We start from the raw sequence: 13390 nt of genomic DNA on the forward strand, positions 1-13390 counted from the left end.
TATCAGGACCACGAGGCCCCGTGGCGCAGAGTGGTAAGCTGCAGTACTGCAGTCCAAGCTCTGCTCATGACCTGAGTTCGATCCCGACGGAAGTTGGTTTCAGGAAGCTGGCTCAAGGTTGACTCAGCCTTCCATCCTTCCGAGGTTGGTAAAATGAATACCCAGCTTGCTGGGGGTAAAGTGTAGGTGACTGGGGATGGCACTGGCAAACCACCCCATAAACATAGTCTGCCTAGTAAACGTCGGGATGTGACGTCACCCCATAGGTCAAGAATGACCCGGTACTTGCACAGGGGACCTTTACTTAAAACATGAGTACTCCTGATTATAGCTAATAATAAATATTTTTAAACTGCCATTCAAACCAAATATTTTTCCATATCAAATTTACTGTCTATTGGTTCTTGTAGGTTATCCGGGCTGTGTAACCGTGGTCTTGGTATTTTCTTTCCTGACGTCAGGAAAGAAAATACCAAGACCACGGTTACACAGCCCGGATAACCTACAAGAACCAATGAACTCTGACCGTGAAAGCCTTCGACAATATTTTTACTGTCTATTATTATATCTGAACCTAGTAACCTATATGGTCATCAAACTCTCTAATGATAATTAAAATCTGAATAAATATATACATGCATTTTCCTTTCTTTAATGTTTGTTAAATTTTTGATTGACTGGGAGTACTTTATTACATGATATCAAAAAGCATTAATGTTTGAGGCTGTTATATGCTCTTCATGTCCTTGGGAATCAGAAAGTTCCAGTGCTACATTAAGTCGTTCCCTTTGAAAGGAAAAGCAGTGGAGACTTGCAGGGTTTTATTTTTTTAATTTACAAACTTACAAGTAGGACTCGGATGGAGGCAAAGATGAACTCCTTGAATATTAACAGGTTCACGACCCCATATCAGAGGCACCATGAGAAAGAGAGAGATCTCGTAGATGCTTCAGCCAGCTCATGTCTGTCTGTGCTTCTCTCCATTTTTTACAAAACACAATCCTGCCTGTTTCTTTCAGTGTACTCAGTCAGTATCATTAAACATATATTCTGAAGCTGAAACCAAAGAGGACAATTCTCCCTTTCCCCAACACCACTACCGTGCCATATAGTTTAAGAGGAAAACAAAGTGAAGTGAACGATGCAACTTTTTTCTTTTGGTTCCCTTTGGTCTCTGATAGGAAGAAGAGCACTGTGTGAATTACTGAGGACATTGATATGAGAGTAATGTCTTATGCAGCAGCAATTCTAATGATGAGGAACCCAGAAATATGACGTTTATATTCTTTATGATGAAGATTTTAGTGATAGAACATAGAAAATCAGTTCCCAAACTTTTATGAAAGCTGATAGACTATATGCTAGGATTTAACTGGAATGTTAAAAGGGGGGCGGCAATGGTAGTTTCACAAATCTCTTAGCATTAGAAGTATTACTGCTTATTAATACACTGATTTTATTGCCTGTTTATAGAATATGCATTCACAAAAGTCAAAATTCTGATTTCGCTTCATGAACATATCTACTATTTACATCAAAGTTGCTTGGGCAGCTTTCCCGTATTCTTTCCAAGAAATGGGTACATTTAAAAATATCCCTGCATTACAAACTATGGCAAAAATCCCATACCATAGAATGCAAGAAGTTCCTGTGGAATTTATTAAGATTTTCAAATTACCGTTTGTTTATAGTAATTTTCTAGAGCTGTGAGATTTACTTGGTTTAACTAGTTGATTTATCTGTTTTTGCTGACCAAATAATAAGCTAAAATTTCTCTAATTGGATGAGAGCCTTAATATTTTCAAAAAAATCCTTGTTTTTTCAGATATCTGGTTCATTGTCTTCAGTCGGAGCTTAATAACTACATGCCTGCATTTCTTGATGATCCAGAAGAAAATAATCCTCAGAGGCCTAAAATAGGTTAGATCTTTGAAAATACATTATACTAAATTCAGTATTTGCTATTCGGATAGTAATTTGTTGGGGAAGCTTGTATATGGTAGTGTCCTCTAGTGAGGGTTACGTGCACACCTACAGATTCAGGGTGAGATTGATAACATCTCATTATGGGCTACACCAGATTTTCAGCTGTGTGTCAAAAGCTTGTTTAACCCCACTGCAGTGTTCTTCCTAGTTGCAGTACTTTGTATTTTCCCTATACGAGAGCCAATATGGTGGTTAGTATGGATGAATGGTTTGCAGGTCAAGTTCACATTGCTGCTGTGCCATGAGTTCGATCCTGACAGAAGTCAGTTTCAGGTAGCTGGCTCAAGGTTTACTCAGCCTTCCATCCTTCCGAGGTCGGTAAAATGAGTACCCAGCTTGCTGGGGTAAGTGTAGATGACTGGGGAAGGCAATGGCAAACCACCCCATAAACAAAGTCTGCCTAGTAAATGTCAGGATGTGACATCACTCCATGGGTCAGGAATGACCCGGTGCTTGCACAGGGGGACCACCTTTACCTTTAGACATAAGTGTATGACTGTTGTTCACTTAATATGGAAGAAAAGTATGCACTCTGACAACTTTGGGGTGAGACTAAGCCTGTCCTTCATGACTGCAGTTTCTGGGTGAAGGCAAAGTTTTGTCCTCTCAGCTATACCCCAAGTTACACCCTATTTACTTAGTCTTACAGAACAGTGGCAGCCATTACGCTGAGCCACCCCCTTGCCCCAGCTTCCATTTCATGATTCTGTGTTAGCAAGGGAAACATGGGGTTTGTATTTTATATTGTATTGATAAGGTTTATGTAATAGTAGTGTAATGCTAATTTTCAGTAGTTTTATTGCGTGCCTTCACTGCTACATGGATGCTGCTGGGGGAGGGGGGAAATGAGAAAGTTGTGCTGCACAGGCAGCAGTCCTTGAACCCATGGCAACACTTTTCTGGATTATGCTAAATGTTGAAGTTCTCGCTCTGGGAGAGGAGGCCATCTTAAGAGTGGTTGTTTCCTCTTCCTCTTGTTCCGGGAGGCAGGACCTAAAATTTTAACTGCCTATCTCTGGAAGGAATGCCTCCTCCCTTTCCAGTCTTGTTCCTGCCTCGCTCCGGGAGAGCAGTGTATTCACAGCTCTCTTCCCCGAGCTATAGAACAGCTTATTTTCCTTACTCCTATTCTTATTCCCTTCTGACCCTATTCTATCATTAAAAAAAGCCTTCTCCACTTTATCTTTATTCTGTCTTTAATCTATCTTCTGAGGCAGGGCAGGGTAAGAGTTTATTCCTTCCCGCCAAAACAAAATGGCGACCGACCGTCCCGATAACTACATTTCTGAGGGGGATTTGGACCCGGGTCTACTCCAGGCTATGCCAGACGCTCGGGATCCGCCTTTAAACAATCACTCTAGTGATTTAAAAGGCAAATCAAAGAAGGCAACCAGCAAACGTAAGAGAGGCTCCTCTCGTCAAGGAAGCGCTAAACGCCTCCTGTCCGCCGTTCGCGCCCGCTTATCGACTGCGGTTAAACCCGCTAAAGGCGAGCTCTCAGCCTCCGGAACTGGGAACTGCCGGGGAAATACAGTGGTTTTGGCCGCTATCCCCTCTACGAGCACACAATCCATCGATCAGGCCGTAGGCGTCTCGCCTCTGCAAATTCCCGGTGGGAGTTCGTCTGATGCTGGTAATGTACTCCCCCCCTCCCTTCCCTCCCAGTCGGCCGCGGGCGAAATTGCCCTCCTGAGAGCGGAGTTAGCGTCATTAATCAAAGACGCATTCACAGAGGGCCTAAGAGCCGCGCAGCTCTCCTCACCGACTCCTTCGCTTTCCGGCTTGCAAGCGCCCAATCGAGACCTCCGCGGTCCCCGGGGAAATGATCAAGCGGGCAGCAGACTGGCCCACATACTTCTCAGGGGGGAGGCGGTTGGCCTACTAAGGCAGCCTTAAAGGCTACCTCATCTTCTCAACCCCAGTTATCGAGGCAAGAGCCATCACCTTTCTCTTCTGATAATGAAGCCTCAGATAGAGAGGAGGGCGAGTTCTCCTCTGAAGGAGAGGACCCTTTGCCCCAACCAACTAAGCAAACTAGGCTTTTTGAGGCTGAAGATTTTCAGTCGTTTTTATTAAAAGTCCTGGCTGCATTAGACCTTTCTGATGATTCTACCCCTTCTCGAGAAAAAGAAAGGGGCAAAAGAGTTCTTTCATTCCTATACTATCACTGAAAAGGTGGTACCTGTACCTGATTACTTTTTGTCTTTGCTAAAAGGGGAATGGGATAAGCCCATGGGGGGAAAACAATTCCCTCAGACTACCAAAAAACTATATAGCGTAGCTAGTAGTACTGCTGATTTGTTAAAGATCCCCCTAGTGGAAAGTCCCATCACTGCACTACATACCTCCGACACAGTCACAGAGGAAGGCTTAGTGTCTATAAAAGATCCTGCAGACAGAAAGACGGAACTGGCATGTAAAAAAGCCCACGAAGCCTCAGCATTAGCCATTAGCTCCTCCATTACATCCGCTTTAGTGTCCAGGGCGGCTATTGTCTGGACTAGAAAGTTAGCCAAACTGATTCCAGAGGAGGATAGAAGTGCTATGGAAGGAGTATCTAGAATTCTTAAGGCAGTCTCCTTCCTGGCTGATTCTACACTGGATACCATGTGTTTCTCAGCTCGGGCCCTGGCTACCGCAACAGCTGCTAGGCGGGCTCTATGGCTACGCCCATGGCAAACTGAACACAGGTCTAAAGCCATGTTAATGGGTTATCCCTACGAAGGAAAGAAGTTGTTCGGGGAAAAGTTGGAAGAAATATTGGTGGAATCGAAAGATGAAAAGAAATACCTGCCCAGAAGCCTTCGTAAGGAATCTAAAGGGCTCTCTAACCCTACTTCCTTTCGTCCTTACCACCCATACATTACAGACCAGAACAGAGAAGAGGTCAATGGAATTACGGAAGGGGATCCTTTCGTAGGGGAGGGCGCTTCCCTAAAAATTCCTCCAGATCCCAGAATTTCCAAGGTGACAGAGGTGACAAGTCCTTTCGTCAACCAAGACAGTGACGCCAGGCTACAACCAGTGGGGGGCAGACTCAGCCTTTTTCACAACCAATGGTCGACTGCCCACACAGACCATTGGGTGTTACAGACTGTCACTTACGGCTATCGAATTCAGTTCTACAAAAGACCACGAGATCGTCTAGTAGTGTCTCCTGTGTCTCGCCAACCAGACAAAAGGCTCAGAACCTTAGCGGCCATCCAACATCTATTGGAGATCAAGGCCTTAGAATATGTGGTCCCCTCGGAACAATGGTTGGGCATATATTCCGTTTCCTTTACTGTGCCAAAAAGAGACTGAGGATGGCGGGCCATCCTTGATCTGAAATACCTGAACAAGCATGTTACATACAGACGCTTCAGGATGGAGACTCTTCACTCCATAGCAGAGGCCTTAAGACCAGGAGACTTCTTAACCACCGTGGACTTAACCGAGGCCTACCTGCACATATCCATTCACCCAGATCACCGACGCTTCCTCAGGTTTCTACACAATGGACATCACTTTCAATTCAGGGCCCTCCCCTTCGGTCTAGGTTCAGCCCCACGGGTCTTAACCAAGGTCCTGGTGACCATAGTAGCCCTAGCGCGTCAGGAAGGCGTAAGGATCCACCCGTACCTCGACAACATTCTAATTTGCTCATCGTCAAGGGCACAAAGCATCCAGCACACAAACATCGTGCTCAAGCTATTAGAGTCTAATAATTAGACAACCACGGCTTTCTAGTCAACCTGAAGAAAAGCCATCTTACTCCCACTCAACATCTTCGCCATCTAGGGGTGTACATTGACACCATCGCCAACTCCCTGGTCCTTCCGCCCGACAAGATCTGCAAGATTTGCAATCTCGCGAGGACAACTATGAAAGCTTCCACAGTCCACCTCATGACCCTGGCAAAGTTGCAGGGCCTAATGATCTCATGCATTCCGGCAGTACAGTGGGCGCGGCTACACTCCAGACCTCTTCAGTGGTTCCTCAAGACTTACCAGAAGGATATCCTGATAAAGAAAAACAAGTCTCTCCTCCTCTCTACCACGACAAGACGCAGTCTCAAGTGGTGGACCATACCAAAAAACCTCCAGAAAGGGGTCCACTACATACGACAAACGCCATTGCAGCTATTCACGGATGCATCTCTTATGGGTTGGGGTGCCACCCTCTAAGGTCAACCAGCACAGGGCTCATGGTCACTTCAAGAAAAGCGAATGAACATCAACGTCTTAGAGATCCGTGCAATTTATTATGCCCTCCTGCACTTCAAACATCACCTGACTGGATCAAATCTACTGGTGAGAACGGACAATGTCTCCGCCAAAGCTCACCTGAACAAGCAGGGGGGTTCCCGGTCCTCCACTCTACACAAGGAGGCCCTAAAAATTTTGTCCTGGGCGGAGACAAACCTCTACTCCATCACAGCGGAGCACATTCAGGGTCGACGCAGATTGGCTCAGCAGACAAGAACTCAACGAGGCCGAGTGGAGCCTGAACCGGGACGTGTTTCATCTCCTGACAACTCACTGCGGCATGCCCTTAGTAGATCTCTTTGCGTCGAACAAAAATCACCAGCTTCCAAGGTATTATACCAGATACATCCAAGTGGGAGCAGAACAGACAAGACGCTCTCACGGCGCCCTGGCCATCGGGGCTTCTATATGCCTTCCCTCTCCTTCCCAGAGTAGTCCTCAGACGAATCAACCTTCTTCAAGCCACAGTCATCCTGGCCGCGTCGCCCGTGGTTTCCCACTCTGTTAGAGATGTCCATCGCAAAACCGTGGACGCTTCCACTTCGACCAGATCTCCACCAGGGCCCGATCCTTCACCCAGACCCAGAACAGACAGACGCACTCATGGCGCCCTGGCCATCGGGGCTTCTATATGCCTTCCCTCCCTTCCCACTCCTTCCCAGAGTCCTCAGACAAATCAATCTCCTTCAAGCCACAGTCATTCTTGTAGCACCTTACTGGCCGTGTCGCCCATGGTTTCCCACTCTGATAGAGATGTCCATCGCAAAACCGTGGACGCTTCCACTTCGACCAGATCTCCTGTTCCAGGGTCTGATCCTTCACCCAGACCCAGGCTGGTACAGGCTGACCCCCTGGGTATTGAGAGGAGTCGCCTGCTAAAGTTGGGTTATGACACAGAGATAGCAGAAACTATTCTTGCTGCCCGAAGACCTTCTACAAAGCGGATATATAACACTACGTGGAAAGCTTTTGTGAGATGGTGTCAAAGAAAACAGCTTAATCCAATCAAACCCACCATCTCCAACATCCTGACCTTCTTACAGGATGGACGGCGACAGAGTCTATCTCCAGCAACCCTACGTCGTCAACTAGCGGCGATTGCTACTATTGTCCCAAAAGTATCAGGTTATCCACTAACTAAACATCCCCATATTAAAGCCTTTCTAAGGGGACTTACCTTAATCTCACCTCCGGTCAAACACAGGTTTCCTACCTGGAGCCTGCATACAGTTCTAACAGCCCTTGCTCAACATCCATTTGAACCCTTAAGGAACATCTCATTGAATCTGTTGAGAATGAAGACTCTATTTTTAACAGCTGTGACATCAGCTAGGAGAGTTTCTGAGCTGGGAGCCCTATCTGTTAGTCCAGGTCTTTGCACATTTCACAAGGACAAGGTAGTCCTTGCGCCCGACCCTTCCTTTATACCGAAGGTCAACTCCCGTTTTCATAGGGATCAGGATATCGTACTACCTTCATTCTGTCCAAAACCTAAAACCCCAAGGGAGAAAACCTGGCATACCTTAGATCTTAGAAGGGCCCTTCATACTTACATTGACCGTACAAAACACCTAAGAGTGTCAGACGCTCTCTTTATCAATCTGACAGCCCCAAACAAGGGCAAGCCCATGTCCCGTGCATCCATCAGCCGTACAATTACTAACTGCATCACTCAGGCTTACAAAGCAGTTAAAATTACTGTTCCCTCAGGTTTGACAGCGCACTCTGTCAGGAGTGCGGCCACATCAGCGGCTTTTGATCGCAGAGCTCCTATTGAGGAGATTTGCAAAGCCGCGACATGGTCCTCAATTTCCACTTTCGTGAGGCATTATAAACTTAATCTTTATGCCTCAGCTGACACCTCCTTTGGAAGGCATGTTCTTCAGAGCATTCTCCATGATGTTTGATCCCACCCTGGCAGGGACAGCTCCTTTAAGTCCCACTCTTAAGATGGCCTCCTCTCTCAGAGCGAGAAAGAGCCTTGGCTACTCACTGGGAAGGCTTCTTCTGCTCTGGGATACGGAGGCCATCTTGCCCGCCCAGACGTCTAAGTAATTCAGGAGGATGACGCACAATTGGCAATAACCTCTCTCAATACAAGTTTTTTAGGTTGGGTTACAAACAGTTCTTTATGAATGCTGTTACAGTTAAAATTACAAGTTAAAACTTATCTCCCAGCATTTATTATTAGATCTCTTCTTTTTTGCTATGCCTTTTACTTTCTTTCTCTGTATAATGGTGACACTCCTTGCTTGGAAAGTCTTTGACTGAAAAGGGCGGGGGGCGTTCCCTCCAGAGATAGGCAGTTAAAATTTTAGGTCCTGCCTCCCGGAACAAGAGGAAGAGGAAACACGCACTCTTAAGATGGCCTCCGTATCCCAGAGCAGAAGAAGCCTTCACGGTGAGTAGCCAAGGCTCTTTTCCCAAGACTATCGTCGTAGGGATCTTCAACACCAGGCTGAAACCACCTCCACCCCCTCAGATAGGGCACTCGCTTGGTAGGCTAGCTAGATGGTAACCCAGAAAACCTTGGCTTTTCTTTAAGGCATGGAAGATGGTCCTCTTAATGGGCTTTTTAATGATACACCATTTACCTAGGTGACACGTGTTGTTTTTCAGGTAATTAATAGAACTTGCAGTTTTTAATTTTAAAACTCTGGCTTTTTTGACTATGGTTTCCTGACCTTTATGGTCATAAATTTTAGCTTCCTTGGGCTAACAGGTATACATATTTTAAATAAATAGTTATCCCTGTTTTTCTAATTTCTGCAAATAGGACATTTGGCAAATGCAGCAATTTGTAATTTCAGGGAGGGTAGACACAAATTAAATTCTAATTCGTGCCAGGAAAATTATGGCCAGAAATATCTATTATTCTTTAAGTTGAGCCAGGCTGTATCTGTATTCTTTCTCTTTATAAAAGATTGATTTAAATTTAAGGGTATTTTTAATTTTAATATTGCTTTGTTTTTTAGAAATATTGAAGGAATATTGTTAGTATGATTAGTAACATGTTAGTGATGTAAAGCAAGTGATAGAAGCCTTTATTGTAATTCAGTATTTAATATTAATTCAGTATTTAATATTTAGAATGAGTAGCTCAATTGAATATCATGTCATTCCCCCCCTTCTAGATGATGTCTTGCATACGCTGACTGGAGCCATGTCCCTGCTGCGACGCTGCAGAGTGAACGCTGCCCTAACTATACAGCTCTTCTCCCAGCTCTTTCACTTTGTCAACATGTGGCTTTTTAACAGACTGGTTACTGATCCAGATTCAGGATTATGTTCACATTACTGGGGAGCCATCATCCGCCAGCAGCTGGGACATATTGAAGCTTGGGCTGAAAAACAAGGCTTGGAGCTAGCTGCCGATTGTCACCTTAGCAGGATAGTACAAGTGGGTATTGGCAAGAGACGAAGAAGAACAAATGCTTGTTTCCGTAATCTTTTCACTTGTTTGTTCATTTATTTTATGCCATTTATAGTCCGCCTATCTCACTTGGACTCAAGGCAGATTACACAGAGTGAGGCAATACAATTGACAGGATGGGGAATTCAGTAAATAACACAATAGGGTTATGATTGTACAACCAATCAGAAATCTAAAAACAGACCTAAAGCTAAGCACAAGTCTTATACAAAAATTACATAGTAGGATCCTAGTTGCAGCAAGCTAAACACTAGCATAGACACCAGTCCCTTATCAAAGTAACTTTGTGAATCATTTAGTACAGTGCAACTCTATCACCTGCACAGCTCTTAAATAATTCAGTTCAGCATAGTGTTCGGAAAGCCGGGAGAGTGGGAGCCTTTCTGACCTCAGGCAGGCCATTCCATAAGGTGGAGGCCATAACGGAGAAGGCACGTGTATGGGCAGTTGTTGATTTTGCCCACTTGCAGGTTGGCACCTGCCGAAGACCTTGCTCAGATGAGCAAAGCTGTATGGCAATGCATAGGGGGAGAGTCGGTCTCGCAAATTTGAGGGTCAATGACATGAAGGGCTTTGTGTGTAATAGCCAGTAGTTAAACTGAGCCCAATAGCTGATGGGAGCCAGTGCAATGTGACTCTAGGTTTCTTTTTAATTGTGGAAATTCAGTGTAGCATCCTTAGTCATTTGTATAGAGTCGTATGAGAAAAGTATCTACAAATTAAGGCTACCAAAGAATTCAACATTTATCTTCAATGTTTTCTTCTTAGACAAATCTCTTTCTGTTCTTCTTACACAGTGTCTACATAGTTTGGTTCATTTTAACTGGCTTAATGTGTCTAATGTAGATTGGCCTGTGATGAAGAATTTAAACGCATAATTCATACTCATTTAAGAGCTGTCTTGAGAGCGTTATCTCAATGAACAGTAAAACAAAGAATGATTCTGCTTACACTTAACTTTGCTTTTTCAGGCAACTACATTACTTACTATGGATAAGTATTCACCTGAAGACATTCCAAGTATTAACAGTACCTGCTTTAAACTCAATTCTCTTCAACTGCATGCACTGCTGCAGAATTATCATTGTGCCCCAGATGAGCCATTTATCCCAACAGTAAGTTATTTTTGATTTTTAATACATTGGAGAGGGAAGGGAGGTTGAGTTAAGAATATTAAATATCATTTTTCCAGCAACACAGCGAATTTAATAACTGAATATTTTGAAGGTGTACTGGGGAAAAAAATAGTGTTAACTTTCACTAAGAAATGGTTGAGCTACTGAGATGCCAGGGAGTTTCTCAAATGTCATAAATGTTTGCGCTAAAAGTGTCAGCAAATTACTTTTGGGGGGGAAAAGAAAGAACTTGGGCACTGTGTTAAGGGCAATTACCACTGCATATAAATTGCAACAGGAACATAAAGCCACAGAGTTATAATAATTTCCCATGTTTTCGTCAACTGAATATAGCAGTAGCATTTCTTTGGGCCTGACTTGTAATTTTTGAATAGAAGAGGCTCTTGCTCTGAGGTCCTTGGCTCAGTTTTCCATCATGAAGTTACTAAATAGTGTTAATGAAACAGCTGTCATACTCAGCTCCTCATCTGTATTATCAGGATAATAATAATGCCCTACCTTACATGGCTGTTGTAAGAGGTGCAACAGAATAGTCTGAGAAGCATTTTAAATACTGAAAGCAATACTTAAATATAATGATAATTGTAATGATAATAATTACTTATTTTAGATGGGGACCCCAAAGAAATTTCTAGAGCAGGGCATAACGGAAAAGGAGATTGTGGGAAGTGGGGTGGGATTCCCAAGTTGCTTAAGTATATGCATATTGCTTCTGTACACATTAATTTCTAAGAATTTGTAATGCCTCATTTTAAAAACACTGGAAGGGACTTTATTGAAGATAAACCTCAGTAGTTTCTGTTGACAAAATAAAACCTTTTGCGACTGACTTATCTCAGATTTTACATTTTAGCTGTGTCATTTTCTGATTTGGGAGCAGCTAGAATATGGAACCATGTTGCCACATGCTTGAACTTTCATTATAACTCTGATTATTTTTCTCCTCAGGAATTAATAGAAAATGTTGTAGCTGTTGCTGAAAATACTGCTGATGAACTGGCTCGTAGTGATGGTAGGGAAGTACAACTAGAAGAGGACCCTGATCTACAGCTACCCTTTCTTCTGCCAGAAGATGGCTATTCATGCGATGTGGTCAGAAACATCCCAAACGGGTTACAAGAATTTTTAGATCCACTTTGCCAAAGAGGTTAGTCTTGACTTCGGTGGGAAGATATTTTCTCTGCTATAGTTCTCTTAAGTGAAATTTGTCTTGTGTATAGATATGTGATGAGCTGGAAATCTTGCTGCTGTTATAACCATGAAGCTGGCTGGCTTTATTGTCCTTACCATGGAGTTTTCAATTGTAGATCCCTAACAGCCCATTCCTGAGCCTAAAGGAAGAAAGTCCTTAGGAGGCCAGGAAGAGGCTGTGCTGGCATTCGGGCCACTCTGGGCGGCACCCATGCCACTTACACCGTCCAGGGTGGCATTGATGCCAGTGGGGGGTGGTGGTCGCCATCCTCCTGGTGCTGCCGTAGCAGCACTGCTCAGGGACACCGGCATAGCCTTCCAGGGCATTCCCGCACAGGACCAGGGGAGGAATCAGATTTATTAGTTCAGCATATGCCAGTAAAACATTTGTATCATCTATACATGAGATAAAAGATTACATAGATTTGGCCAGGGGAGGAGCCACCTTTAGGCGGCTTCCTAAGGCCTTTCAGCCAGGGAAAGCCCCCTTTCCCTTTTCTTAAGATATGCCACCTTTTTAGGTGGTGTATCCCGTGCAACCGTATGGAGTGGTTGCACGTTTTTTTGAGGAAAGGGGAAGGTTTTGGCCTCGGGGGCTGGGCGAAACCTTCTTTTGCAGTCACTGGCGTAGCCCTTCCCCATAGGAATGGGCTGCCCAATCAGACAGTGGTATCTTTTTTCCAGCTTGCTGATGTAGTTCTGATACACATTCGGCATAGTGTACTTGCTCTTTTCCTTGTATGCTGACATATGTCATTCTGTTGGGGAATTAAATAGGAGATAGACTGCTGAGTTTTGTTAGAGAAAAAAATATGATTTTTTTTTTGGTTAGCCATCCACCTTATGGGACTTATTTGTTACTACAGCTTGCTTCATAAGCCTAAGAAACACACTAAAAATTCCCTGAAATTAAAACCTTTTTTTTTTCATTTGAGGCAATAATTCTTTACCTTGTAGAATTTAGAATTTGTATTCCATTGAAAGCAAAAGGAGAGTTTTAAGTGATGGAGTTGTAATTCCATGGTAACACTTAAGGGTTAGCCCTTTCACTCAGAAATGTTTGTCTGAAGCTGTGCTGTACAACAGTTACTTCAGTCATGTCATTTTTAAAAAAATATATTGCTCTCTCTTAAACCAAATTAATTTAAAAGAAGTTTGGCAGTATTGATGTAGTCATGGTTAGTAAATGGTTTGAGGTATTAATGTTTTATTTGATGCAACCCATTAATATCTGTGGCAACCCCATTTATAAACTCAATGAAAATTAACTGCTCTGCTTTACTTTTGTAACTTTCACTTGCAAATATGTAAGTAAAATAATCTGTAGGATCTAACCATTCCCTACATTGTTAGTGAGGTAAAGGGAGTGATGATATAAAAACCAACAAAATTTCCTG

At 43.6% G+C, this 13390-nt stretch overlaps 1 protein-coding gene across 6 annotated transcripts in view; it reads left to right on the forward strand.

Annotated features, from left to right (window-relative positions):
- AFDN (afadin, adherens junction formation factor) overlaps positions 1 to 13390 on the forward strand; it is a 127334-nt gene that overhangs the window by 77687 nt on the left and 36257 nt on the right. For all 6 annotated transcript variants that reach the window (XM_056853752.1, XM_056853748.1, XM_056853750.1 and 3 more), the window contains 4 exons: positions 1826 to 1920; positions 9368 to 9633; positions 10638 to 10781; positions 11751 to 11949. In XM_056853752.1, the coding sequence (XP_056709730.1) occupies positions 1826 to 1920; positions 9368 to 9633; positions 10638 to 10781; positions 11751 to 11949 (704 nt within the window). The remainder of the gene's footprint in view (positions 1 to 1825; positions 1921 to 9367; positions 9634 to 10637; positions 10782 to 11750; positions 11950 to 13390) is intronic.

Source organism: Euleptes europaea, chromosome 7 (assembly GCF_029931775.1).
Source record: "Euleptes europaea isolate rEulEur1 chromosome 7, rEulEur1.hap1, whole genome shotgun sequence".
In the NCBI taxonomy this organism is placed as follows: Eukaryota; Metazoa; Chordata; class Lepidosauria; order Squamata; family Sphaerodactylidae; genus Euleptes; species Euleptes europaea.